Source organism: Mustelus asterias, chromosome 23 (genome assembly GCF_964213995.1).
Source record: "Mustelus asterias chromosome 23, sMusAst1.hap1.1, whole genome shotgun sequence".
NCBI lineage: Eukaryota > Metazoa > Chordata > Chondrichthyes > Carcharhiniformes > Triakidae > Mustelus > Mustelus asterias.
This window is the reverse complement of record NC_135823.1, coordinates 60,752,350-60,779,632: the sequence shown is the minus strand read 5'-3', so window position 1 is coordinate 60,779,632 and position 27,283 is coordinate 60,752,350. Positions and strand designations below refer to the sequence as shown.

Sequence of the window (27,283 nt, the reverse complement as noted above, 5' to 3'; positions counted from 1 at the left end):
TGAAACGTCACCCTACAAAAATTGTTGCATGATGAATGGAAACTGGAAGCGTTACCAAGGGGGGTGGAATCTAAAGTTTTGCAATTCAGCATGACTCACTCAGCAGCTTGTTTGCAAATAGCCCCGTTTACAGTACGCAGCCGGTACACTGCAGAATCCCTGCTGGGTAGAATCGATCAAGCATTGCTCGCACCCCGCTGTGCACGGACACAGACCCACAATTTTCCCAAACTTGACCCCCTCCAAATTTTTCCAGGATTTGCCCACAAGCACTGAATGCTCAAGTGCAACAACAACTTGTATTTATAGAGCACCTTTGACATAATAAAACTACCCGAGGTGCTTCGCAGGAGTGGTATGAAAATTTGACACCCAGCCACATAATAGATTGGTCAACTTGCCAAAAGCTCGATCAAAGGAGTTGCTGTAAAAGGGGAAAGAGAGGGAGAGATGGTAAGGTCATTCCAGAGTGTAGTGCTTGGGTTACCAACCTTCCAGGATTGGCCTGGATTATCCGGGCATCAAACTTTTGTATGGACCTACCATATATTAAGCTAATCTTTCTCTACACCCTAGCTGTGACTGTAACACTACATTCTACACCCTCTCTCCTCTCCTTCTCCCTTATGTACTCTACGAACGGTATGTTTTGTCTGTATAGCACGCAAGAAACAATACCTTGGGTGGCACGGTGGCACAGTGGTTAGCACTGCTGCCTCACAGTGCCAGGGACCTGGGTTCAATTCGGGTCACTGTCTGTGTGGAGTTTGCATGTTCTCCCCGTGTCTGCGTGGGTTTCCTCTGGGTGCTCCGGTTTCCTCCCACAGTTCAAAGATGTGTGAGAGGAAATGGTGAAGCGATAAAAATAGGGGGTGCAGAAGAGACCAGAATTAGATGAGTCCAGATATCTTGGCGGGTTTTGATTCAATTTGATTTATTATTGTCACATGTATTAGTAATGATGTGGAGATGCCGGTGTTGGACAAGTATTAGTACACAGTGAAAAGTATTGCTTCTTGCGCGTTATACAGACAAAGCATACCATTCATAGAGAAGGAAAGGAGAGTGTGCAGAATGTAGTGTTACAGTCACAGCTAGGGTGCAGAGAAAGATCAACTTAATGCAAGGTAGGTCCATTTAAAAGTCTGACAGCAGCAGGGGAGAAGCTGTTCTTGAGTCCATTGGTAAGTGACCTCAGACTTTTGTATATTTTTCCCGATAGAAGAAGGTGGAAGAGAGAATGTCCGGAGTGCGTGGGGTCCTTAATTATGCTGGCTGCTTTTCCGAGGCAGTGGAAAGTGTAGACAGAGTCAATGGATGGGAGGCTGGTTTGCGTGATGGATTGGGCTACATTCACGACATTTTGTAGTTTCTTGCGGTCTTGGGCAGAGCAGGAGCCATGCCAAGCTGTGATACAACCAGAAAGAATGCTTTCTACGGTGCATCTATAAAAGTTGGTGAGAGTCGTAGCTGACATGCCAAATTTCCTTAGTCTTCTGAGAAAGTGGTGAGGGGGGGCAGTGAAAGACTACTGAGATAGGGAGGGGAATGGAGGGATTTGAAAACTAGGATAAGCACAGTTTCTTTTCTATCTTAACAAAAAGGGCAACTTGTGCGTCTAAGACACCTTTAGCATAGCAAAACCAGAGGAAGCTATGAAGCTCAGGCAGTCTGTCAGGAGATGAACCCATACATCGTGGGAACACAACCACCTGAAAGTTCCCCTCCAAGTCATTTACCAAAAGGAAATATATCTATCAACTGAAGTCTACAAGTGCTTAAAATTAGGAAACATATATCATCCATTATGTATTTTTTTGTTTAAAAAAGCCCAATGATTGTTGCCTGGTCTCTTGCATATTTTATGTGTTGGCATTTTTATTTGCCCCTTCCAGTTTCTATTCATTAATGTTTTTATTTACCTCCCCTCCAAGTTATTTATCATTCTGACTTGGAAATATATCACCATTCCTTCACTTTCACTGGGTCAAAATCCTAGAACTCCCTTCCCCTTCCTGACAGCGCAATGGGCGAACCTACACTACATGGACTACAAGATCTCAAGAAGGAGACTTCCACCTTCTCGAAGGCAATGAGGGATGGACAGTAAATAAAGTGAAAAGGTGAGAACTTAGAGATAGCACAATTAAAGATCTACGGTATTCGGGGTGGCACAGTGGTTAATACTGCTGCCTCACAGCACCAGGGACCCGGGTTCGATTCCCGGCTTGGGTCACTGTGCGGAGTTTGCACATTCTCTCCGTGTCAGCGTGGGTTTTCTCCGGGTGTCCCGGTTTCCTCCCACAGTCCAAAGATGTGCGGCCATGTGTGGCCATGCTAAATTGCCCATAGTGTCCTGGAATGTGTAGTTAGAGGGATTAACAGGGTAAATTTGTGGGGCCAGGGCCTGGGTGGGATTGCTGTTGGTGCAGACTCGATGGGCCAAATGGCCTCCTTCTGCACTGTACAGATTCTATGATGAAACCCAGCAGGTGCACAGGGCTTTGTGGATTGTAGGTATAATGAAGTTGGTTAACTTTATTGAGGTAAATGAAAACATTAATGCATAAAAACTGGAAGGAGGAAATAAAAATGCTGACACACAAAATATGCACGTGATCAGGCAACAGGCTTTTTTTATACAAATACATAATGGATGATGCAAGTTGGCTAATTTTAAGCACTTGTAGACTTCCAGTTGATAGATATGTTTCCTTTTACTGATCAAATGAGTTATATTTTGATTTTGAACATTGGTCATTTACCCAGTGGTCAACATTCTGGCCCATCCCTGAAGACCAGTAAGGCACAATAGCCTCTCTTGATCCTGTTCATGGGGACTCTGTAACTCATTCAAGTCCCAAGCCTTTCATAGAGAGCTTCTCTCCTGAAACATTATCATTTATACAGACATTCTTACCCTGTTCTCCCTCAATTCAGGCTGGTATGTTTTTCCCATCCCCTTTAATTCAACCTTCCATTCTTCCACCCTCACTGGCACAATGTCTCTGCCCAATCCTCCTGTCCAGTTGATACTGACACTCTCCATTACCTCCACACCCACAACTTACCTTGTTGGTCTCACCCATTGCACCCTATCAGTTAATGGTAACCCTCCAAATTTCACTGCATCCCCTCAGTGAATGACTTGCCCTCTCTGTTAGTGTAGATACCCTCTTTCTCCTTTCATTTCAAAGTGTTTCTCTGAACTTCCTTCTCAAAATGTGCGCAAAATACCACAGTGAGATCCTCACTTTTTCCACCCAAACTAAATACTTTGGCTTCCGATCTGATCCCATTTTAGCCTTGGGTTTTTGTATTTCTATTGCCCTCCACTGCCCTTCTCCCTGCTTACCTCCCCATTCGGGCAAGGTGGCACAGTGGTTAGCACTGCTGCCTCACAGCGCCAGGGACCCGGGTTCAATTCCTGGCCTCGGGTCATTGTCTGTGTGGAGTTTGCACATTCTCCCCGTGTCTGCGTGGGTTTGCTCCCACAGTCCAAAGATGTGTGGGTTACGTTGATTGGCCATGCTAAATTCGCCTTAGTTTCGGGGGGGATTAGCAGGGTAAATATGTGGGGTTACGGGGATAGGGCCTGGGTGGGGTTACTGTCGGTGCAGGCTCAATGGGCCAAATGGCCTCCTTCAGTACTGTAGGGATTCTATGATTCACTTTGCCCACTTTCCTTCTGCCTTCCACTTTCCCTCTTCCATTTAACTGCTACTTTCTCTGCTGCCTCCACATTCCTCTAAACCTTTCCGCAACCCTTCACCTTCCCTTCTTGTTTGTCCTCAAAGCTACTCACACCGGAGTCTTGCTGCCAATGGGAATGTTTCCAACCTTTGCTTACTGTGGGGAAGGAATTCCTCACGGAGCAAGAACCTCCAGACCGGAGAGGAGTCCAGTCTGAATTTTGGCAGCTCTGCCAAAAATGCCAATGATCGTGTCAAGCGCAGTGAGTTGACTAACATGGAGAAGAAAAGTTTCAGTGTTCAGTCCGTAAACCAATGGCATGTTTATACGCTAGCTGCAGTCTCAGTTCCAGCCAGCCTGTAAAAGCACGAAGCACTGCCAATGCTGGAAATCTGAAATAAAAACAGAAATACTCAGCACCCCTGGAACCGTGGAAACAGAGTTAACCTCAGTTGACATTTGACGATGATTGACCTGAATGTTAACTCAGTTTCTCTCCCCTCAGATGTTGCCAGACCAGCCATCCTATATCCTGTTTATAGAATAGAATCATAACATCTCTACACCGCAGAAGGACGCCATTCGGCCCATCGAGTCTGCACCGACAACAATCCCACCCAGGTTTTATCCCCATAACCCATGTATTTACCCTGCTAATCCCCCTGACACTAAGGGGCAACTTAGCATGGCCAATCCACCTAATCCGCACATCTTTGGACTGTGGGAAGAAACCGGAGCACCCGGAGGAAACGCACGCAGACACGGGGAGAATGTGCAAACTCCACACAGAAGGTCACCCGAGGCTGGAATCAATCCCGGGTCCCTGGCGCTATGAGGCACAGTAAGAAGTCTCACAACACCAGCTATGAGGCAGCAGTGCTAACCACTGTGCCACCGTGCCGCCCATTATCGTTCCTGATGGAACTGTAATTCTGCCAAGCTCCTTCCCCGACAATTAAAATGGAAGCGTTTGCAAAGCTTTCTGCACTGTGTAGCCATTTAAATTAACTCCGCATTGTATAGTTCCATTTGAAATTGGCTATGGATTTTTAAAACCTGGATTGCCATTGCACATGATCAATTTAGCGTCAGACCCATGCTTTGTGACGACTACCCGCTCTGGGGATGTCACCTTGTTGCTAACTAGAGCTGGTTGAGCCCCAGTTCACAAATTATACTCTGCAGCAAAATTAATATTGCAAAATAAACACATCCTAATATCAATCCTAATATGTATAATATTTGGTGACTTTTACAAACCATTCAGTATTGGTGAAAACATTGGCACTAATGAAATTATCATATGAAGTCGTAACCAAACTGGCAAAGTTGAACACAGTATTAAATTGCTGCCTCTGGCATGCTGTCAGTTGTTTAACTTTTAAACAATATATATCTGCTATGTATTTTGGGGCACAGTCCCTTTAAGGGAACAGGTCATGTGACCTCAGGTGTGGAGTGAGTTGTTGGGATCCACCCAGAGTAGGCAGTCAACATTTGGAGTGTGGAGCGAATAGGCATAATAAAGAGCTGTGCTCCCTGACACCTGACTGTGGGGTAGTTATTGAAGAGAAGTCTCAGTATAACAGGATTTAACAATTTTGTGAGGCGGCACGGTGGCGCAGTGGTTAGCACTGCTGTCTCACAGCGCCAGGGACCTGGATTCAATTCTGGCCTCAGGTCGCTGTCTGTGTGGAGATTGCACCTTCTCCCTGCGTGGGTTTCCTCCAGGTGCCCGGTTTCCTCCCACAGTCCGAAGATGTGTGGGTTAGGTTGAGTGGCCATGCTAAATTGCCCCTTAGTGTCAGGGGACTAGCAGGGCAAATACGTGGGGTTACGCGAAAAGGGCCTAGGTGGGATTATTGTCGGTGTAGGCTCAATGGATGTGCGGGTTAGGTTGATTGGCCATGCTAAAATTGCCCCTTAGTGTCCTGAGATGTGTAGGTTAGAGGGATTAGTGGGTAAATATGTAGGGATATGGGGGTAGGACCTGGGTGGGATTGTGGTCGGTGCAGACTCGATGGGCCAGATGGCCTCTTTCTGCACTGTAGGGTTTCTATGAATGGGCCGACTGGCCTCTTTGCAAAGGGGCGGCACGGTAGCACAGTGGTTAGCACTGCTGTCTCACAGCACCAGGAACCTAGGTTCAATTCTGGCCTCAGGTCACTGTCTGTGTGGAGTTTGCAAGTTCTCTCCGTGTCTGCGTGGGTTTCCTCCGGGTGCTCCGGTTTCCTCCCACAGTCCAAAGATGTGCAGGTTAGGTTGAGTGGCCATGCTAAATTGCCCCTTAGTGTCAGGGGGACCAGCAGAGTAAATACATGGGGATAGGGTCTGGGTGGGCTTGTTGTCGGTGCAGACCCGATGGGCTGAATGGCCTCCTTCTGCACTGTTGGAATTCTGTAATATCTGTTTTGAAATATCCTGCCGATTAATTCCAAGTAAGGTGCAAAGTAGAACCATAACACTGTAGTGACTTCAGAGTCCACAACACAATTTTAAATAGTACAATAAAGAATAACTACATGTTGTTATAATTTTGGTCTCCACCCCCCCAAAAAAACTGCTTAGCATGAAAGTGAGCTTTTATGGATGAGGAACACTCTTAATGTTCAGATACTTGGCTTTATGGGCAATATACCTAGTGTGTGACCCACTATGGATAAGCAGTGCTTTCTTTTCCATTGGTATGTAGACTGGAAACATGAAACTGGGGAAACTAACTGATAAGCCATATTGTTCAGGCTCCTGCTATACTGTTCAGGTTACTGCTATTTATTAAAAGCCCCAAATCTACACTGTTTGATTTTTTTCACTAATATTTTTGAAATAGTTCCGAAACAATAAAAGCCTTGGCTTTTTTTTGTAATAACTGGTGACTTGAACTACACAATCTAGATAATAAGCTATTGTGTGAGAAAGAAACAGTAGAATTCATATAGCACAACAGCGAAAAGGTAATTAACCCAGAAATTACTCCAGTCCCATATATCTCACACCTCCTTCTGATCCAATTTAGTGCAGAGGGAGGCAGGCAAAAGTTTCACATGCCTCTGACAGTAAGAGGCCTATCAATGAAATTGGATTCCCGCAGGGAGCAAGACAGCTGTGCGGATGTTGGCTTCAGCTGTATGGATGGTAAACAGGATCTATTAATGAGACAAACATCTCAGATCAGTCCTCTGACTCTCTGCGGCATCCAACTCACAAACCAATCTGAAAAACAGCAAAACCATCCATTCTGAAGGGTGTCACACTCCGGATGTTACAACTTTTCACAGATGCAAAACAATCTTAAAATGCTGGGTATACCTCAGATGGGGGCAGCAACTGACAAGGACATTCCAACGTGCAAAGTGCCATGACTACAATGAAATGCTGAGTGTCCTTGGACCAGGTTTTAACTTTTAACTTTTTAAAAATTCCTTCCTGGGACATGGGTGTCACTGGCTGGCCAGCATTTATTGCCCATCCCTAGTTGCCCTTGAGAAGATGGTGGTGAGCTGCCTTCTTGAATCGCTGCAGTCCATGTTCTGTGGGTTGACCCACAATGCCGTTAGGGAGGAAATTCCAGGGTTTTAACCTGGCGACTGTGAAGGAACAGCGATATATTTCCAAGTCAGGATGATTTGATTTGATTTGATTTGTTTTGATTTGTCATATGTATTAGCATACAGTGAAAAGTATTGTTTCTTGCGTGCTATACAGACAAAACATACCGATCATAGAGAAGGAAAAGAGAGAGTGCAAAATGTCATAGCTAGGGTGTAGAGAAAGATCAACTTAATGCAAGGTGAGTGGCTTTGAGGGGAGCTTGCAGGTGGTGGTGTTCCCATGTATCTGCTGCCCTTGTCCTTCTAGACGGAAGTGGCTGCAGGTTTGGAAGGTGCTGCTGAAGGATCTTTGGTGAATTTCTGCAGTGTATCTTGTGGATAGTACACACTGCTGCCACTGTGTGTCGGTGGTGGAAGGAGTGGATGTGGTGCCAATCAAGCAGGCTGCTTTGTCCTGGATGGTGTTGAGCTTCTTGAGTGTTGTTGGGGCTGCACCCATCCAGGAAAGTGGAGAGTATTCCATTACACTCCTGACTTGTGCCTTGTAGATGATGGACAGGCTTTGGGGGAGTTACCCGCTGCAGTATTCCTAGCTTACAGTTATAAAACACATTTCACATCCACCAGCAGGCTCAAAGGTGCTTGACAAACAAATAATTACTTTAGAAGTATTGTTACTGCTTTTATGTAAGCCAATTAGCACGGTCCCCAATTTGTATACAGAAAGCCCCCACATAAATAGCAATGACCAAATGATCAGTTTTGGTGTGTTGGCCTGAAGACTAAATGTTAGCCAAAATATTTGGAGAACTCAACTGCTCTCTTCGAATAAGTAACATCCACCTAAACAGATAGACAGGGCATTGGTTTAATGTCTCATTCAAAGGATTGCACCTCAAGCATTGCAACACTCCCCTCAGTATTGCACTGAAGTGTCGGCCTATATTAAGTGCTTAAATTCTGGAGTCAGATTTGAACATGTGACTGCTTGACAAGAATGTCACCAGCTGAACCATACCAACACTTCTGGTCATAACAATTAGATGCTTTGATCTGAAAGGGAGAGGCCTAGTTGAACACAGTCCACCTTAGCAACAGAATAAAACATTTAATGTAATATAGTGCATAATAGTCCTGCAAATTTAAAACTGTATCACCTGATTTGACATTAATAACCCAATGGAAGATCTGCTTATTTACATAAAAGTTTTGAGACTTTTGGGTCCATAACAAATTTGGAATTAAAAATCTAGTGATGGCCGTGAAACCATTGTCGATTGTTGGAAAAACCCATCTGGTTCACTAATGTCCTTTAGGGAAGGAAATCTGCCGTCCTTACCTGGTCTGGCCTACATGTGACTCCAGAACCACAGCAATGTGGCACAACAACATTCAGCAGGAACTGAAGAATGTAGATTGGGAGCAGATGTTTGAGGGCAAATCATGTGGGAGGCATTCAAGTGTAAGTTGATAGGAATTCAGGACCGGCACATTCCTGTAAGCATGAAGGATAAGTATGGCAAGTTTCGGGAAGCTTGGATAACGAGAGATATTGTGAGCCTAGTCAAAAAAAAGGAAGCATTTGTCGTGTCTACGAGGTTGGGAACACATAAAGCAAGTGTGGAATACAAGGAAAGTAGAAAGAAAATTAAGCAGGGAGTCAGGAGGGCTAAAATGGGGTCATTGGCCAGCAGGATTAAGGAAAATCCCAAGGCTTTTGATACATATATAAAGAGGGTAGCCAGGGAGAGGGTTGGCCCACTCAAGGACAGGGGAGAGAATCTATGCGTGGAGCCGGAGGAAATGGGCAAGGTATTAAATGAGTACTTTGCATCAGTATTCACCAAAGAGAAGGACTTGGTGGATGATGATTCTGGGAAAGGATGTCTAGATGGTTCGGGTCATGTTGAGATCAAAAAGAAGGAGCTATTAGGGGTCTTAAAAAACATTAATGCAGACAAGTCCCCAGGACCTGATGGGATATATCCCAGAATACTGAGAGAGGCAAGGGAGGAAATTGCTGGGGCCTTGAGGAAAATCTTTGTATCCTCACTGGCTACAGGGGAGATCCCAGAGGATTGGAGAGTAGCCAATGGTGTTCCTTTGTTTAAGAAGGGTAGCAAGAATAATCCAGGTAATTACAGGCCGGTGAGCCTTACATCAGTGGTAGGGAAATTATTGGAGAGGGTTCTTCGAGACAGGATTTACTCCCACTTGGAAATAAGTGGACGTATTAGCGAGAGGCAACGTGGTTTTGTGAAGGAGGGTGTCTCACTAACTTGATCGAGTTTTTCGAGGAAGTGATGAAGATGATTGATGAGGGTAGGGCAGTGGATATTGTCTACATGGACTTCAGTAAGGCCTTTGACAAGGTCCCTCATGGCAGACTGGTACAGAAGGTGAAATTGCATAGGATCAGAGGTGAGCTGGCAAGATAGGTATAGAACTGACTCGGTCAAAGAAGACAGAGGGTAACAGTGGAAGAGTGCATTTCTAAATGGACGGTGGCGACTAGTGGTGTTCCTCAGGGATCAGTGATGGAACCATTGCTGTTTGTAATATATATAAATGATTTGGAGAAAAATGTAACTGGTTTGATTAGTAAATTTGCAGATGACACAAAGGTTGGTGGATTTGCGGATAGCAATGAGGATCGTCAGAGGATATAGCAGGATATTGATCGGTTGGAGACTTGGGCGGAGAGATGGCAGATGGAGTTTAATCCAGACAAATGTGAGGTAACGCACTTTGAAAGGTCTAAGACAGATAGGAAATATACAGTAAATGGCAGAATCCTTAAGAGTATTGATAGGCAGAGGGATCAGGGTGTACAGGTATACAGGTCACTGAAAGTGGCAACGCAGGTGGAGAAGGTAGTCAAGAAGGCATATGGCATGCTTGCCTCCATCAGCCAGGGTATTGACTTTAAAAATTGGCAAGTCATGTTGCAGCTTTATAGAACCTTAGTTAGGCCACACTTGGAATATAGTGTTCAATTCTGTTTGCCACACTACCAGAAGGATGTGGAGGATTTGGAGAGGGTACAGAAAAGATTTACCAGGATGCTGCCTCGTATGGAGGGCATTAGCTATGAGGAGAGGTTGGAGAAACTTGGTTTGTTCTCACTGGAACGACGGAGGTTGAGGGGCGACCTGAGGGTCTAAAAGATTATGAGGGGCATGGACAGAGTGGGTAGTCAGAAGCTTTTTCCCAGGGTGGAAGAGTCAATTACTAGGTTTAAGGCGTGAGGGGCAAGGTTTAAAGGAGATATACGAGGCACGTATTTTTACACAGAGGGTGGTGGGCACCTGGAACAAGCTGCCGGGGGAGGTAGTGCAAGCGGATATGATAGTGACATTTAAGGGGTGTCTGAACAAATACATGAACAGGATGGGAATGAAGGGATTATGGTCCCCAGAAGGGTAGGGAGTTTGAGTTCAGTCGGGCAGCATGGTTGGTACAGGCTTGGAGGGCCGGAGGGTCTGTTCCTGTGTTGTAATTTGCTTTGGCACTCACCTGGGGAAGGAGCAGTGCTCTGAAAGCTTGTGATTCCAAATAAACCTGTTGGACTTTAACCTGGTGTTGTGAGACTTCTTACTGTGCCCACCCCAGTCCAACGCCGGCATCGTAATTTACTTTGTTCTTTGACTCTCAACTGCCCTTGGGCAACTAGGAATAGGCAATAAATGCTGGCCAGCCAGCAACATCCATGTCCCATCTTTGAAAAAGAATTGAAGACATCACATTGAAGATCACTCCAAGAATCCAGATATTATATTTTGTATAAACATCAACAAATTTCACTGAGCAATTTATACAAAAGTCAAAAGAGAATAAACTCAAATACTTTGTTTTTTTTAAATAACCTTGAGATAATCTGAAGAGGTAGTTAAAATAACAAGAAGAGCAAAGCAATGTCAATGTGAAAAACTTTCCAACAGTAACAGGCTTCTAATTAACCCCAGCGTTTACTTAAATCACTTCCCTGAGGGATGAGCCAGCACAAAGGGAAATCAATTTATAATAAATTATCTGAACACAATTGAACACAAATGTAAACTCATCCAAATAATGACACCAAGGGAGCTTCGACAAAAAGCAAGTTTTAATGGGACTCCACAAGGAGCTATCATCACATATTAACAGCAGAAAAACAGGTTCATCCTGGTGTTCATGATCCACATGAACTTCCGCCCACCCTTCTTCATGTAACTTCATCAATATATCCTTCCAATGCATTCCTTTCTCCCTTGTGTGTTATCTGGCACCCTCTTAAATGATCGATGTTGGCTCACAAAATAACCACTGCTTGGGCAAAGACGTTTATTTACTGCGGCTATTTTTAACAATTCTTTCACGGGGATGGGGGGGGAGGAGCATTTATTGAGAATGGCAGTTTCATTTTATGTATCTTATATTTACCGCCCTTCCGGTCCAAAAGATATGCTGGTTCGGTGCATTGGCCATGCTAAATTATCCCTCATGGCGCCGGAGTGTGGAAACTAGGGGAATTTCACAGTAACTTCATTGCAGTGTTATTGTAAGCCTACTTAGAATTATAGAATCCCTACCGTGCAGAAGCAGGTCATTTGGTCCATCGAGTCTGCACCGACTCTCTGATAGGGCATCTTATCCAGGTCCTATCCCCGTAACCCCACATATCTACCCCGCCAATCTCCCTAACTGACACATCTTGGGACACTAAGGAGCAATTTAGCATGGCCAATCCTTGTGACTAATAAATAAACTGCAACTTAGTTCTGGTCTCCTTTGCACGTGGAAGCATCTTCTTTACAGTACACACAAATGTGCCATATTGCCTGACTGACAATCTTAAAATGGTTGTCAGCATAATTTTAGCACACTGAGGATTATTAATAATCACCAGGGATGATGAGGGTGGAGTGTCTGGGACTTTGATTGTAAGGTATGATTCAGTAAGCGTCAAGCTATTGTTTGACTTGCCTATGGACCAACATTCTCATTTGAAGGCGCAAATCCCCTGATAGCAACGAGAAAGACTTTGCAGGTTAACATGCCTTTGTTATTCCCAGTGCCTATGTTGATGCTGGGTGATCTGGCCTGTTTTATTCTTAATTTGTTATATGTCTAATAGAACTTTTCTGATTTTCAGTTTTATCATTCTCAGAATAAAATACAGTGCTTTTGGAATGGCTTTATTAACCAGTATTGCTACTTTTAGTGACTTGTGCATCCGTACCTCATTTAGCGACTTATCTTCCAAGGAATATGTGACCCCCTTATTCTTCTTACCAAACATCACACTTATCTTCACTGAAGTTCACTTGCCAATAAGATACTTATTCTACAAGTTTATTATTATATTTGTACCCTGTATTTTCTCACAGTTGCCCTCTGTGTTCATTATGCATCTTAAATTGGTATAACACCCAAATCTGGGAACTATACTTTTGATTCCTTCATCTATACTGTTGATATCCCAACATGGTCCCAATACTAATCCCTATGGAATATCATACCACCTTTTGCCAGTCTAATTCCTACTCTCTGTTTTCTGTTATATAACCATTCTGTTACCTGTTCCCTGACTCCACATGTCCTGAACTTAATCCCAAGTCTACTCTGCAGCACCTTATCAAAGTTTACAAACTTTCAAGTAACAAACAGGTTGGCTTGCTTATCTCAAAACTAAGTTCACACTCTAAAGTATAGTTTGCAGCTTGCTTGCAGCATGTATGTTCCTTTTAACAGTATACCAAATAATAAAACCTGTGATCTGATAGGGACCAGATCAGAAACTCCAAGGTATATTATAAAATTAGCCAAGAACCCCTTTTATTTATACTTTGGCATTAGGGCAAGCATGAAGTGTTTCGCTCCAGAGGTATGATTTGATTGACCCATTTTTATTAAAACAAACTTTACTTAACAACACAATTACAATATAACAAAAAGAATTAGCATACCTTTCACCAATCGAAATGCATAAACATGACAAGACATAATGCTTAATGGCTAGCTCTCTCAATAGTTCCAATGTAAGCAATATCCCCGCAGACATCCATCTTTCTTCAGAATCCATGATGTGGAGTTGCCGGCGTTGGACTGGAATAGGCACAGTAAGTATTCCCACAACACCAGGTTAAAGTCCAACGGATTTATCTGGTAGCATGAGTGCTCCGAAAGCTCGTTCCAGCAAATAAATCTATTGGACTTTAACCTGGTGTTGTGAGACTACTTACTCTTCAGAATCAGTTAGCCCAAAAAACAAATAGGCTCATTTGGGTGCTATGTTTCCAGCCTTTTTACCCTTCCGGACAGATATAGAAAAACACGTCTTCTGACTCCCATACAGTAGCCTTGAGAGAATTAGACTTATTTCCTGGTAGGTCCCAATCTCCAAATCCAGACTGCAGAGAGACAGAGACACAGAGAGAGCAATCTCTCTAAAGATCCCAAGCAGCAACTGAGCTGATTTCTCTGTGTAAGCCTAGTCCCGCCCAATCACATGATTTTTCCTGTCAATCAACCTACTCTGATAAACCCTAAAAACCCTAAAAGGGGAAAACACTAAAATAGCGCTGCATTAGCCCAGATTAAAACAGACATTCCAGCAGTTAAGATCAATTATGCTGCCGCAGTAACAACAGGGGCTGCCAGTTACAGACAAAGCAGCACCCGTAAATAGAACTGACTGCTAAAACAAATCCTGCACAAGGAACATGACACAAATACGTTTCTTAAAGGCACAGTATCATCACAGACCTGATAGGAGTAATCGCGAATTTATGTTTGTCTTTTGAGGTCTGGTCACAAGACTGGTTTTGTATATCGATAGATGTGGCACATTCTGCTAGTGATTCAATTCCTATTACTTTTTTGTATTAAGTTGGAAGGAAATACTCTTTCATTTCTGTGTAACGGTGATAGGTCCTGATTAATATCTTTAATATTTCTGCAGGTTAAGTTGGCTCTTTTACAAATTGGGCAGCCAGTCAGTGTTTAGCCCATTGGTTATGTTAAATTTACATGTTTAAAAAAATCAATAAACGCAGTGCAAGAACCACATTGAGAACCACTGCAATTGTTTCTTGCATTTTAATTGGTGCCTGTTCAGTATGAGACAAGTTTCTGTATCTACAGTTATATGAAGAATATTTTAATAAAACCAATAGACCTCCTGTGACTTTACCACATCCAAACAAAACAGAAATCAGACATTTGACATAGGTGTAAAATCTTTAAATAATCTTTTAAAGTTTATTTAGTAGTGTCACAAGTAGGTTTTAATTAACACTGCAATGAAGTTGCTATGAAAATACCCCATTCGTCGCACTCCAGTGCCTGTTTGGGTACACTGGAGGGAGAACTTAGCACGGCCAATGCACCTAACCTGCATGTCTTTCGGGCTGTGGGTGGAAACCGGAGCACCCAGAGGAAACCCACGCAGACACGGGGAGAATGTGCAGACTCCACACAGACGTTCTCACCCTCTAACCTATCCCAGGCCTTTCCTTTATTCTACTTCTCCCCTCCTCCCTTTCAGCTGCATATAACTCATTAGTACCTTCCTTCCATTCTGAAGAAGAATCATACTCCACTCAAAACATTAACTTTGTTTCTCTCTCCACAGATGCCAGCAGGTCTGCCGAGTTTTTCCAGCATGCTCAGTTTTTATTTCAGATTTCCAGCATCCACAGTATTTTGCTATTATTATAGTCTGTAATAAACAGTTTGGTCCTCTGGATTTAAGCTCAATTTTATCAAGATACGGCTGTGTAATCCAGTCCTCTTCACATTTGAAATCTTGATTCTGACACAGATACTCTGTCTAATTTGAGGCAGTTCTCTGCAAAGCTAAGTTCCCATTTATGTCTGACTGCCCACAGTGATTTGGTTTATTCAAACTCTTGACCTTCATGCTAATTGAGGAAAGTCAGTGCTGTTAAGGGAGAATACACTGCCACATCTTGTACCGGTTTCTGCTGGTCTCAAGGCACCCTCCCCAGAGATCTAAATTAATCTGGAATGGGTTTCCCCCAGATAGCTGCAACTCCAGGTTGAGTGAAACTCTTTGACGCTTTTAATTATAGCTAAAATTATCTGGCAGCACAGTGGTTAGCACTGTTGCCTCACAGCGCCAGGGACCTGTGTTCGATTCCAGCCTGGGGTGACTGTGTCTGTAATGGAATCTAGTCTATGACATTTCCATCCCTCTCTGGATGATTGTGTATATGATGGCACAGTGGTCAGCACTGCTGCCTCACAGCGCTAGGGACCTAGGTTCAATTCCCGGTTTGGGTCACCGCCTGTGCGGAGTCTGCACGTTGTCTGCATGGAGTTTCCTCCGGGTGCTCCGGTTTCCTCCCACAGTCCAAAGATGTGCAGGTTAGGTGGATTGGCCATGCTAAATTGTCCTTAGTGTCTCAAGATGTGTTGGTGAAGGGGATTAGCGGGGGAAATACATGGGATTACAGGGAAAGGGCCTGGGTGGGATGCTCTGTTGGAGAGTCGGTGCAGACTCGATGGGCGGGATGGCTCCTCCTGCACTGTAGGAATTCTAAAACAAAATTGCCTGAGTTAGTTGTCCCTTCTCTGAATGGATCCACGTTAATTATTAAATACGATTGTCTGGCATTTGCAAAGATTCATTGTCTCATCCTTAAGTGGAGAGAATTCTTCAAAATTGGAAGGCCAAACACTTTTTTTTCCATCTCCAACCTGATTTTTCCTCTCTCTCTTCAGAGAAGGTGTTGAGAATTTTTCCCTGTTCACCTTGGTATGACTCCTGTTCTGCCCAAGACTGCAAGAAACCACAAAGGGTCATGAAGGAAGCCCAGCCCATCCGGGAAACCAGCCTCCCATCCATTGACTCTGTCTACACTTCCCGCTGCCTCAGAAAAGCAGCCAGCATCATCAAGGACTCCATACACTGCAGGCATTCTCTCTTCCACCTTCTTCCGTCGGGAAAAAGATACAAAAGTCTTAGGTCACGTACCAACCAACTCAAGAACAGCTTCTTTCCTGCTGCCATTAAACTTTTGAATGGACCTACCTTATATTAAGTTGACCTTTCTCTACAGCCTAGCTATAACACTACGTTCTGCACTCTCTCCTTTCCTTCTCTGTGAACGGTATGCTTTGTCTGTATAGTGCGCAAGAAACAATACTTTTCACGGTATACCAATACATGTGACACGGTAGCACAGTGGTTAGCACTGCTGCTTCAGAGCTCCAGGGACCTGGGTTCGATTCCCGGCTTGGGTCACTGTCTGTGTGGAGTTTGCACATTCTCCTCGTGTCTGTGTGGGTTTCCTCCGGGTGCTCCGGTTTCCTCCCACAGTCCAAAGATGTGCGGGTTAGGTTGATTGGCCATGCTAAAATTGCCCTTAGTGTCCTGAGATGCGTAGGTTAGAGGGATTAGTGGGTAAATATGTAGGGATATGGGGTAGGGCCTGGGTGGGATTTTGGCCGGTGCAGACTCGATGGTCCGAATGGCCTCTTTCTGTGCTGTAGGGTTTCTATGATTCTATGATTTCTATGATAATATATCAAACCAAAATCTTTCTGTGCTGATTTGCTGCAAATTATATACTCTTCCTTTAGTAACAGTACAAATGACTTAAATTCCATCCCAATGTACCTTTTGCCCAAGAGGGGAGAGACGGTGATGTAGTGGTCATTTCACTGGACAAATTATTCAGTGGCCTAGGCTAATGCTCTGGGGCAGCTGTGTTCAAATCCCACCAGGGCAGCTGGTGGAATTTGAATTCAATTGATAAATCTGGAATCTGGTGACCATGACAACCATCACTGATTGTTGTAAAGACCCATGTGGCTCACTGATTCTGACCTGCATGTGACTCCAGACCCACAGCGATGCGGGTGACTTAACTGCCCTCGGTCCGAGGGCGACTGGGAATGGGCAACGTCCCGCGAAAGAATAAAGGAAAGACAAAGAGCAACCTACAAAAACGAGATAACGGAAGACTGAATTAAAAACAGAAACAATGCTGGAAATACTCGGCAGGTCAGGCAGCATCTGTGGAGAGGGGGCAGCATCACCACCTGAAACCTTGACTCTTGTTTCTCTCCAGAGGAGCAGTGAATGCGGTCGTCCCCCTATTTCAGCAATACAGATGGGAGCTGGTGTTAAGTGAGCAGCATCCTATCCTCCCCCTCCCCCCTGCAATCCCACCACCCCCTCCCCTGACATCACACAACATCACCAGGTGACCCCAGGTGAGTGTCACCAGCGGATACAGTTCACCAGATCATTCTCCTCCTCGCAAATTCACCAGGCTATTAATCACACATTGTAATGAAGGAGGGGGGGTTATACATTTGGATGGGATTATTACTGAGCTTCATGGGTTTAACAGCCAGTTCACTGCTGTCGTTACTGTGCACCGAAGGGCAAGATGATTGTGATTCAGCCTGACTAGTGTCAACTCACCACTCACAAATTGGGTTTGGCTGATTTGGATGCAATATTTTGGATCTGGTGCGGGTTCGAGGCTGTGACTGCGATTCTACAAAGGATTAAAATTGTGAACGTGTAGTTAAATGTGCTCCTCTTCTCCCGTCATTAGGCAGAAGGTGAGGTTTACGCCAAGTAGTGGCAGGTAGGTGTTCATTTATTTTTTATTCATTCATGAGTCATGGGCATCGTTGGCTGGCCAGCATTTATTGCCCATCCCTAGTCAACCACATTTCTGTGATGCTGGAGCCACATGTAGACCAGACCAAGTAAGGACAAGCAGATTTCCTTCCCTAAAGGACATTAGTGAACCATATGGGTTTTCTGACAATCGACAATGGTTTCATGGTCACCAGTAGATAGGATTGGATAGGGTGGATAGTGAGAGCCTTTTTCCTCGGATGGGCTAACACGAGGGGACATAGCTTTAAGTTGAGGGGTGAGAGATATAGGACAGATGTTAGAGGTAGGGGTTCTTTACTCAGAGAGTAGTAAGGGCGTGGAATGCCCTGCCTGCAGCAGTAGTGGACTCGTCAACATTAAGAGCATTCAAATGGTTATTGGATAAACATATGGATGATATTGGAATAGTGTAGATTAGAGGGGCTTTAGATTGGTTTCACTGGTCGGCGCAACATCGAGGGCCGAAGGGCCTGTACTGCGCTGTAATGTTCTATGTTCTAGTAGATTCTTAATTCCAGATATTTTGAATTGAATTCAAATTCCACCATTCGCCGTGGTGGGATTCGAACCCGGGTCCCCAGACCATTAGCTGAGTTTCTGGATTCACAGTCCTGCGATAATACCACTGGGCCATCGCCCTCCGATGTGAACTGATTCTGTAATGTAACCAAAACATGTGTCTTCCGGAGTCTCTTTAGGAATGTGGAAATCTTTTTTTGAGAATATTATTAGTGTAAACAAGTCTTGGTTCAGCCAACACACAATCTACCTAAAGAAATAAACCAAACCGAAACTGACATCAACTGAGCAGAAATATCCTCGCACAGTTTATCAAATTGCAGAGGGGATATACTGGCAGGCAAAGCAATGCAGTTATGGTTTAAGCTTTGCCTTTATCATAAAGGGAATTAAATAAAATTTCCACTCATGATATCACAATGAGAAAATGACATCATAAACCAGTTTCCTGCTGCGTTCTCTGTCCCTTCCTTCAGGTTAAGCTAAAGTGAGTCGCATAAAGTTCCTGATAAATTTATTTATTGGTGTCACAAGTCGGCTTACATTAACACTGCAATGAAGTTACTGTGAAGGTACCCTAGTTGCCACACTCTGGCACCTGTTCGGGTACACTGAGGGAGAATTTAGCATGGCCAATGCACCCTAACCAGCATGCCTTTTGGACTGTAGGAGGAAACCGGAGCACCCAGAGGAAACCCACGCAGACACGGGGAGAATGTGCAGACTCCACACAGACAGTGACTCAATCAGGGAGCTCATACTCCAAGAGGCCCACCTCATGATGCAGCACAGTGGTTAGCACTGCTGCATCACAGCGCCAGGGATTTGTGTTCAATTCCGGCCTCGGGTCACTGTCTGTGTGGAGTCTGCACGTTCTCCCCGTGTCTGTGTGGGTTTCCTCCGGGTGTTCCAGTTTCCTCCCACAATCCAAAGATGTGCAGGTTAGGTGGATTGGCCATGATAAATTGACCCTAGTGTCAGGGGGATCAGCAGGGTAAATGTGTGGGGTCACGGAAATGGGGCCTAGGTGGGATTGTGGTCGGTACAGACTCGATGGGTCGAATGGTCGTCTTTTGCACTGTAGGGATTCTATGATTCTATGGGCCTGGCTGAGGTCATTACACACACCAAAGGAATTGGATAAAGGAAACTTCTTATATTTCTAACCTCTCCACGCGTTCAACAGACGAAAATCAACTTTAGCAAAATATAGACACTGACAGATCTAATTTCAATTAATCACCTTGCAAGCCAAGTGCAACCAAGCCTAAAACTGGTTTACTTCCTGGGGGTTAAATGGTATTCGGAGAAAATGGATTTTTCTACCTGGCCGGGGAGGCAGGTGGCTGAATTCTATATTTTTTCATGGGATGTGGGCATCACTAGCCAGGCCAGCGTTTATTACCCATCCCTGAAGGCATTCCACATTGCTGGGGCTCTGGAGTCAAGTGTAGGCCAGACCGGGTAAGGATGGCAGATTCCCTTCCCTAACGGGCATTAGTGAACCAGATAGGTTTTTGCGACAATTGACAATGGTTTCACAGTCACCAGTAGACTTTTAAATCCAGATTTTATATTGAATTCCAATTTCACCATCGGCCGTGGTGGGATTTGAACCAGAGCGTTACCCTGGGTCGCTGGATTATGAGTCCAGCGACAATACCACTACACCACCATCTCCCCTTGACCAATGTAGAGACTAAAGAGTTTGGAGTCCATTCCCCTCAGTTATCAGTTGAAATGAAGCCATCTTAGTGCTACGCAAAGCATTTTGGTCAAGACAAACACTGCAGTCTACATTTTGGTTTGCAATCTGACCATAAGTATTTCTTTGTTTGTTGCTTCTAAGGACTGTGATCAAATTGGACCAGGGTGCGAGCACCTCAGGAACTTGGACAGGGAACACGACGCTGGTTAGTTGGAGGTTTGTTGCATTCTTTGCCCACAGGTTAATCTCTGTAGTATTGTTAATACTGTTATTAAAGCATCAGGAAGGCTTCTAAGTGACCAACATTTGACCTAATCAGCCAGAAAATGTTGAATTGCTGTGAGGAATAAAATATGTGCTCTGGTGAGCAGGAGACAAAAATAATCTCATTAAAGATTTTTAAATCTCCTATAACTGGAGCAACTTGTTATTTGGTGGGGTCGAGAGGGAGGGTAAGGATGGTTGATTCTGTGCTTCGAGGACATGTGAGTTTTTTGTTGACAGTCTTGGAAGGACATGAGAAACAGTAAAAATTTTTTAAAAACCTATGCTTAAATAAATGAAAGCCATGATGTGGAGATGCCGGCATTGGACTGGGGTAAACACAGTAAGAAGTCTCACAACACCAGGTTAAAGTCCAACAGGTTTATTTGGAATCACGAACTTTCGGAGCGCTGCTCCTTCATCAGGTGAGGGAAGGAAAGGAGAGGGTGCAGAATTAGACTCACCTGATGAAGGAGCAGCACTCCGAAAGCTCGTGATTCCAGATAAATCCGTTGGACTTTAGCCTGGTGTTGTGAGACTACTTCCTGTAAATAAATGAAGAAACATTGAAGTAAAGTACGCTAGATTTCGGGTTTGCATGAACCATTAGAAGATTGGAATACATCTTTAGTTACACATTTCAGAAAGTTGTTTGAGGTGACTTATCTCAACTTATGTTCTTTTAATTATCATAGGCTCAGATTTAATAAATAAACCAATATAACTGCCTATTAATGGATACTAAAAGTGATGTGGCTAAAATGTCATTTTCTCTCCCAGCAAGGTTCTTAATGCATTGCAGAGTACTTTCTCTCTTCATAACCTTCCTACCCATTCTACCTGGACCGTGCCAGGCCCTGGATAATGGTTTGGCGAGAACTCCCCCAATGGGCTGGATAGCCTGGGAACGTTTCAGATGTACCACAGATTGCAACGAGTACCCTGACGACTGCATTAAGTATGTATTTTATGTATCACCTAGATATCAGTAAATTTTGTGACTTCTTTCATTATCTTATTATTTTTTCTAGTTTTCCTCCCATTTTAAGCCATTCCACCCTCCATCTAGTCATTCAGATTATCTATTCATGAGCCATGGGCGTCGCTGGCTGACCAGCATTTTTTGCCCATCCCTAGTTGCCCAAGGGAAGTTGAGAGTCAACCACATTGCTGTGGCTCTGGAGTCACATGTAGGGCAGACCAGGTAGGGACAGCAGATTTCCCACTCTAAAGGACATTAGTGAACCAGATAGGTTTTTCCGACAATCGACAATGGTTTCATGGTCATCAGTAGATTCTTACTTCCAGATATTTTTTTTATTGAATTCAAATTCCACCATCTGCCGTGGCGGGATTCGAACCTGGGTCCCCAGAACATTAGCTGAATTTCTGGATTAATAGTCTAGCGATAATACCACTAGGCCATTGTCGCCCCATATCACCAGTTCTCCAAATTAACTTCTCTTGCTTCAGACTGTGAAAAGGGCTTTTAAAGCAAAAATAATTTTCCCCTCACTCGGGGCAGAATTCTCCCGTCCTGTTCGCCACAAAAATTGTAGCGAGTGGGACACGGATCATGTAAAGGTCCGTTGGCCTGGGAAGGGATCTTCCGGCTTTGGGGCGAGCACAGCCGGAAAATCCCGCCCTTAGCGTCTCCCCACTCTTCGCAAAAAAATCTTTAAATTGTGTGTGGTACTCCATCCCAGTAATTTCAGAGTTAACATTGCTGTGGGTCTGGAGTCACATGTAGGCCAGACCAAGTAAGGATGGCAGATTTCCTTCCCTAAAAACAGATGGGTTTTTATGACATTTGACAATGGTTTTATGGTTATCCTCAGACTGATTGGAACCTGGGTTCCTGGATTGTTAGCCCAGTGACAATACCACTATGCCATCACCTTTCCACCTGATTTCAGACCTTACAACAACGTGCCCTTGGAAATGGCCTAGCAAGCCATTCAGTCTAAGGGCAATGAGGGATGGGCAATAAATTCTGGCCCAGCCAGCAATGCCCACATCCCATAAAAGAATAATTTTTATAAAAAATGAGCCAAGTGAACTGACACTTTGAACCTGTAATTCTACAATATAATGTCACACAGAATTAGGTCAGTGAGGGGAAAGGATGTTTCCTCTTGTGGGAGAACCTAGAACTAGGAGTCACTGTTATAATAATAAAAAATAAGGGGTCATTCATTTAAAACAGACGAGGAAAAATGTTTTCTTTCAGAGGGTTGTAAGTGTTCCCCCCTGGCGCTGTGGGGCAGCAGTGCTAACCACTGTGCCACCATGACACCCATAATGTTAAGGGGAGACCTGATAGAAGTCTACAAGATTATGAGGGGCATCGACAGAGTGGAAGAGTCAATTATTAGGGGGCATATGTTTAAGGTGCGAGGGGCAAGGTTTTTTACACAGAGGGTGGTGGGTGCCTGGAACTCGCTGCCGAGGGAGGTAGTGGAAGCAGATACAATAGTGACTTTTAACGGGCGTCTGGACAAATACATGAATAGGATGGGAATTGAGTCCCTGAAAGGGTAGGGTTTTTTAGTTTAGACGGGCAGCATGGTCGGTGCAGGCTTGGAGGGCCGAAGGGCCTGTTGTGTGCTGTAATTGTCTTTGTTCTTGTTCTTTGTTAGTAAGATCCCCATGAAGGAACTGTGGACAAATATAACTAAATTTATCAAACGATAAATTAGCAACAAGATTTCAGTTTTGTAACTTTTACTTTAACATAAATCAGAACTGATTTGAATTGAACATGAATCAATAGGCAAACGGTGCTTCAAGTACAAAAAGTATATTTCATTTTAAGTCATCAATGCAACTAAGATATGTCTCACATAACCACAAACAATCCTGACTTGGAAATATATCGCCGTTCCTTCGCAGTCGCTGAGTCAAAATCCTGGAATTCCCTCCCTAACGGCATTGTGGGTCAACCCACAGCACGTGGACTGCAGCGATTCAAGAAGGCAGCTCACCACCACCTTCTCAAGGGCAACTGGGGATGGGCAATAAATGTTGGCTGGCCAGCGACACCCATGTCCCACGAATGAATTTTAAAAATCATTTACACCACGGCTCCGAAAATGTCCAGCTCCAATGCTCTCTAACTAACCTCCTGGTACCTATGGTGGGTGAAATTTTACGAGGATGATTCTCAGTGTCCAGCCAGCGTAAAAATGGGAGAGTTCCTGGTCCGTCTTTTGGGCGGGTTTTCACACCCAATCATTTAGTCATTGAAAAAAATGGTGTGGACCTTTTCTGGCTGCTGGAGGCAGTGGACTGGGCTTAATTCCCCAGCCAGCCTGTAGAGGGAGCTACATGGGCAGACCTCTGATGCTGTACATGCGCAATTGTAAAGGCAGGAGTTTGGCAGACAGACAGAGAGCTGTCAGGCCCCTGCTGCCATATTAACCGTGATGACATTGCTTTTCCAAAACAGTTTTTGACCAACTAGCCAACAATACCAGGTTCATGATCAAGTTCTCTTCTACAAGCTCTCAGCTCTTTTGCATGCCTTAGCTATTCACACTGCTTCAGTCCCTCTTTAGCTCACTCACACATTGCTTCCCCAAATTCTTCTGAAATCCTACATTTGCTTCTTACTGTCAAACTGAAAACTGACCTTTAGATAGCTTTGCCGGCTTCTCCTGACAAGAATTCTGTTTTCCCTTTTCCGTGTCTGTCTGCTTTCTCATGGTGCCTGTATCTGTGCATCGATTGCCTTCACTCTCCATCTCCTCTGCTTGCAGCTCTCCTTTGTGTCTGGATACACATGGCTTCTGTCTCTTAACTTCCTTCCTGTTGGTATTACTTCCAGATGAAGGGGCACCAATCACATGCACCAATATTTTTTATTATCCAATAAAATTAAAATCGATTCCTTTACAATTAATGCCAACTCTTAAAATTATTTTCAAACATTCTTCCCTGCTGCCGTCAGACTTCTGAATGGTCTTACCATATATTAAGTTGATCTTTCACTACACCCTATCTGTGACTGTAACGCTACATTCTGCATCCTCTTCTTTGCTGCTCCCCTATGTACTCTATGAACAGTATGTTTTGTCTGTACAGCGCACAAGAAACAACACTTTTCACTGTATGTTAATACATGTGACAATAACAAATCAAATCAAATCAGAACAGTTCCAGATCCCACAGATATTTTTAAGAAATTGCAAAATGTCCTTAGTCTACTGTTTCTGGGTCAAAGGATGTTGCAATTTGCATTGACCAAGTTACTTTCCTTTAATATTTGTTAGAATAGCAATCTATTTAATTCCAGTATAAATGAGCTGATACAATGATGGTGCCTGTTTTAGACAATCTACTGTTTAAGTTCACTCGATACTCATTCAAAATTAGACATGCTTTGCTAAACATACTTGGGAACACAGAGCTCAGAATGTATTTCCAGGCAACAATGCATTTTGTCATTTGGATAGCAGTTCAATCAGCTTGTGGTATCCTCTGAGTACGGTATTGCAACACACTCTGATATTGTATTTAAGCATTAGATATCAGATGTTGGCCGTGTGCTATCTTATGAACTTTACTCCCTCTTTTCTTCAGGGAGGCAACTCAATTCATATTTGGCCAGAATTCTCCAACCTCACCCGCAACTGGGATTCTCCAGTTCTGCTGCAGTGAATGGAGATTTGGCTGTGCGCTAAATTCTCCGTTTGCACTTGCAGCGGCAGTGGGGTCTGAATGGTCAGAGAATTTGACCATCATCTTTATATGGGCAGCATGGTAGCACAGTGGTTAGCACTGCTGCCTCACAGCTCCAGGGACCTGGGTTCGATTCCCGGCTTGGGTCACTGTCTGTGTGGAGTTTGCAAGTTCTCCCCTATTTGTCTGCGTGGGTTTCCGTCGGGTGCTCCGGTATCCTTCCACACTCCAAAGATGTGTGAGTTAGGTGCTTTGGCCATGATAAATTGCCCCTTGGTGTCCTGGGATGCATAGGTTAGTGGGATAAATATGTGGGATTACGGGGATGGGACCTGGGTGGGATTGTTGTTGGTGCAGACTCAATGGGCCAAATGGCCTCCTTCTGCACGGTAGGGATTCTATGATATAGTATAAACCTGGAGAAGACCACTACTTGGGAATAGGAGATCTGGGTCATCGCAAGAGAATCCCTAAGACATTGTTTCATGTCATCAGCAGATGCACACTGGGACTTATTTTATTAGGCAGTCTAGTAATGTTCCTAATATTTGAGTACATAGTTAATAATAAATAACTAAAATTGCCAACTGTAAATGAACCAATTTGATGGAGCAATCATCTTCTTGGCTTTTCACCATAACAGCGAAGGATTGTTTAGGTCGATGGCAGACAAACTAGTAGAGGATGGCTGGAAGGATCTGGGATACCAATATGTAAACATTGATGATTGTTGGTCAGCAATGATGAGAGACGCGAATGGGAAGATTCAGCCAGACCCAGTACGATTCCCAAATGGCATTAAAGCACTGGCTGATTATGTGAGTAATGCTTTCAAATTTCAGAAGGACATTATTTGAACATGATAAGGATATCACATAACCTAGAGATTTTTAACAATTTCTATGACCTTGATATCTGATGTGACAGACGTGCAGCATTGACTGAATGGATAGGTGGACCAGGTAACTGCAAGTTTAATGGGCTTGCAGCAACTGATTGCATAATGCATTGAAATGATGTTCACCAAGACCAGAGACCTGGCAAATAGCTGAGAGGGCTATTTCCATCTTGTTTATGGAGGGGCAAAAATAGAGGAGAAATTGGAACCTGGGCCATTGGGAACTCTTGCTGTGTCAGGAATTATTGTAACAATGGGGGAAGTTTTCCTGAATGGTAACTTCACAGAATCAGCAACTTTTTACGGTGCAGAAGGAGGCCATTCAGCCCATCGTGTCTACACTGGCTGTCCAAGTGAGCATGAAGTCTTAGTGCCGTTCCCCTGCCTTTTCCCTGTACCCCTGCACATTGTTTCTATTCAAATAACCATCTCGTGCCCTCTTGAATGCCCCGATTGAACCAGCCTCCATCGCACTTCCAGGCAGAACATTCCAGACCCAAATGTGTGAAAATATTTTCTCTCACATCACATTTGTTTTTTTTTTTGCAAATCTGTGCCCTCTCGTGCTTGATCCTTTCACGAGTGGGTATGGTTTCTCCCTATCTGCTTTGTCCAGCCCCCTCCTGATTTTGGACATCTCTATCAAATCTCCTCTTAGCCTCATTCTCTCCAAGAGGAACAGTCCCACCCTCTCCAATCTAACCTCATAACTGACCATAACGACTTTATGATGTGGAGATGCCGGCGTTGGACTGGGGTAAACACAGTAAGAAGTTTAACAACACCAGGTTAAAGTCCAACAGGTTTATTTGGTAGCAAAAGCCACACAAGCTTTCGAGGCTCTGAGCCCCTTCTTCAGGTGAGTGGGAATTCTGTTCACAAACAGAACTTATAAGACACAGACTCAATTTACATGAATAATGGTTGGAATGCGAATACTTACAACTAATCCAGTCTTTAAGAAACAAAACAATGGGAGTGGAGAGAGCATCAAGACAGGCTAAAAAGATGTGTATTGTCTCCAGACAAGACAGCCAGTGAAACTCTGCAGGTCCACGCAACTGTGGGAGTTACAAATAGTGTGACATAAATTCTGATTCTAGGATCGCATGATAAAGACTCAGGAGGAAAAAAGCAGAAATATTTATGTGAAATAGTGTGACATAAACCCAATATCCCGGTTGAGGCCGTCCTTGTGTGTGCGGAACTTGGCTATCAGTTTCTGCTCCGCGACTCTGCGCTGTCGTGTGTCGCGAAGACAATACACATCTTTTTAGCCTGTCTTGATGCTCTCTCCACTCCCATTGTTTTGTTTCTTAAAGACT

The 27,283-nt window shown here is 44.0% G+C and overlaps 1 protein-coding gene across 1 annotated transcript in view; it reads left to right on the top strand.

Annotated features, from left to right (window-relative positions):
* Window positions 1–2,026: 2,026 nt before the first annotated feature.
* The window catches only part of LOC144510450 (alpha-N-acetylgalactosaminidase-like), a 43,789-nt gene continuing 18,532 nt past the window's right edge, over window positions 2,027–27,283 (top strand). Inside the window, exons 1-5 of the mRNA XM_078239893.1 lie at window positions 2,027–2,106; window positions 3,798–3,999; window positions 17,819–17,825; window positions 21,161–21,338; window positions 25,704–25,878. Of these exons, the coding sequence (XP_078096019.1) occupies window positions 2,027–2,106; window positions 3,798–3,999; window positions 17,819–17,825; window positions 21,161–21,338; window positions 25,704–25,878 (642 nt within the window). The remainder of the gene's footprint in view (window positions 2,107–3,797; window positions 4,000–17,818; window positions 17,826–21,160; window positions 21,339–25,703; window positions 25,879–27,283) is intronic.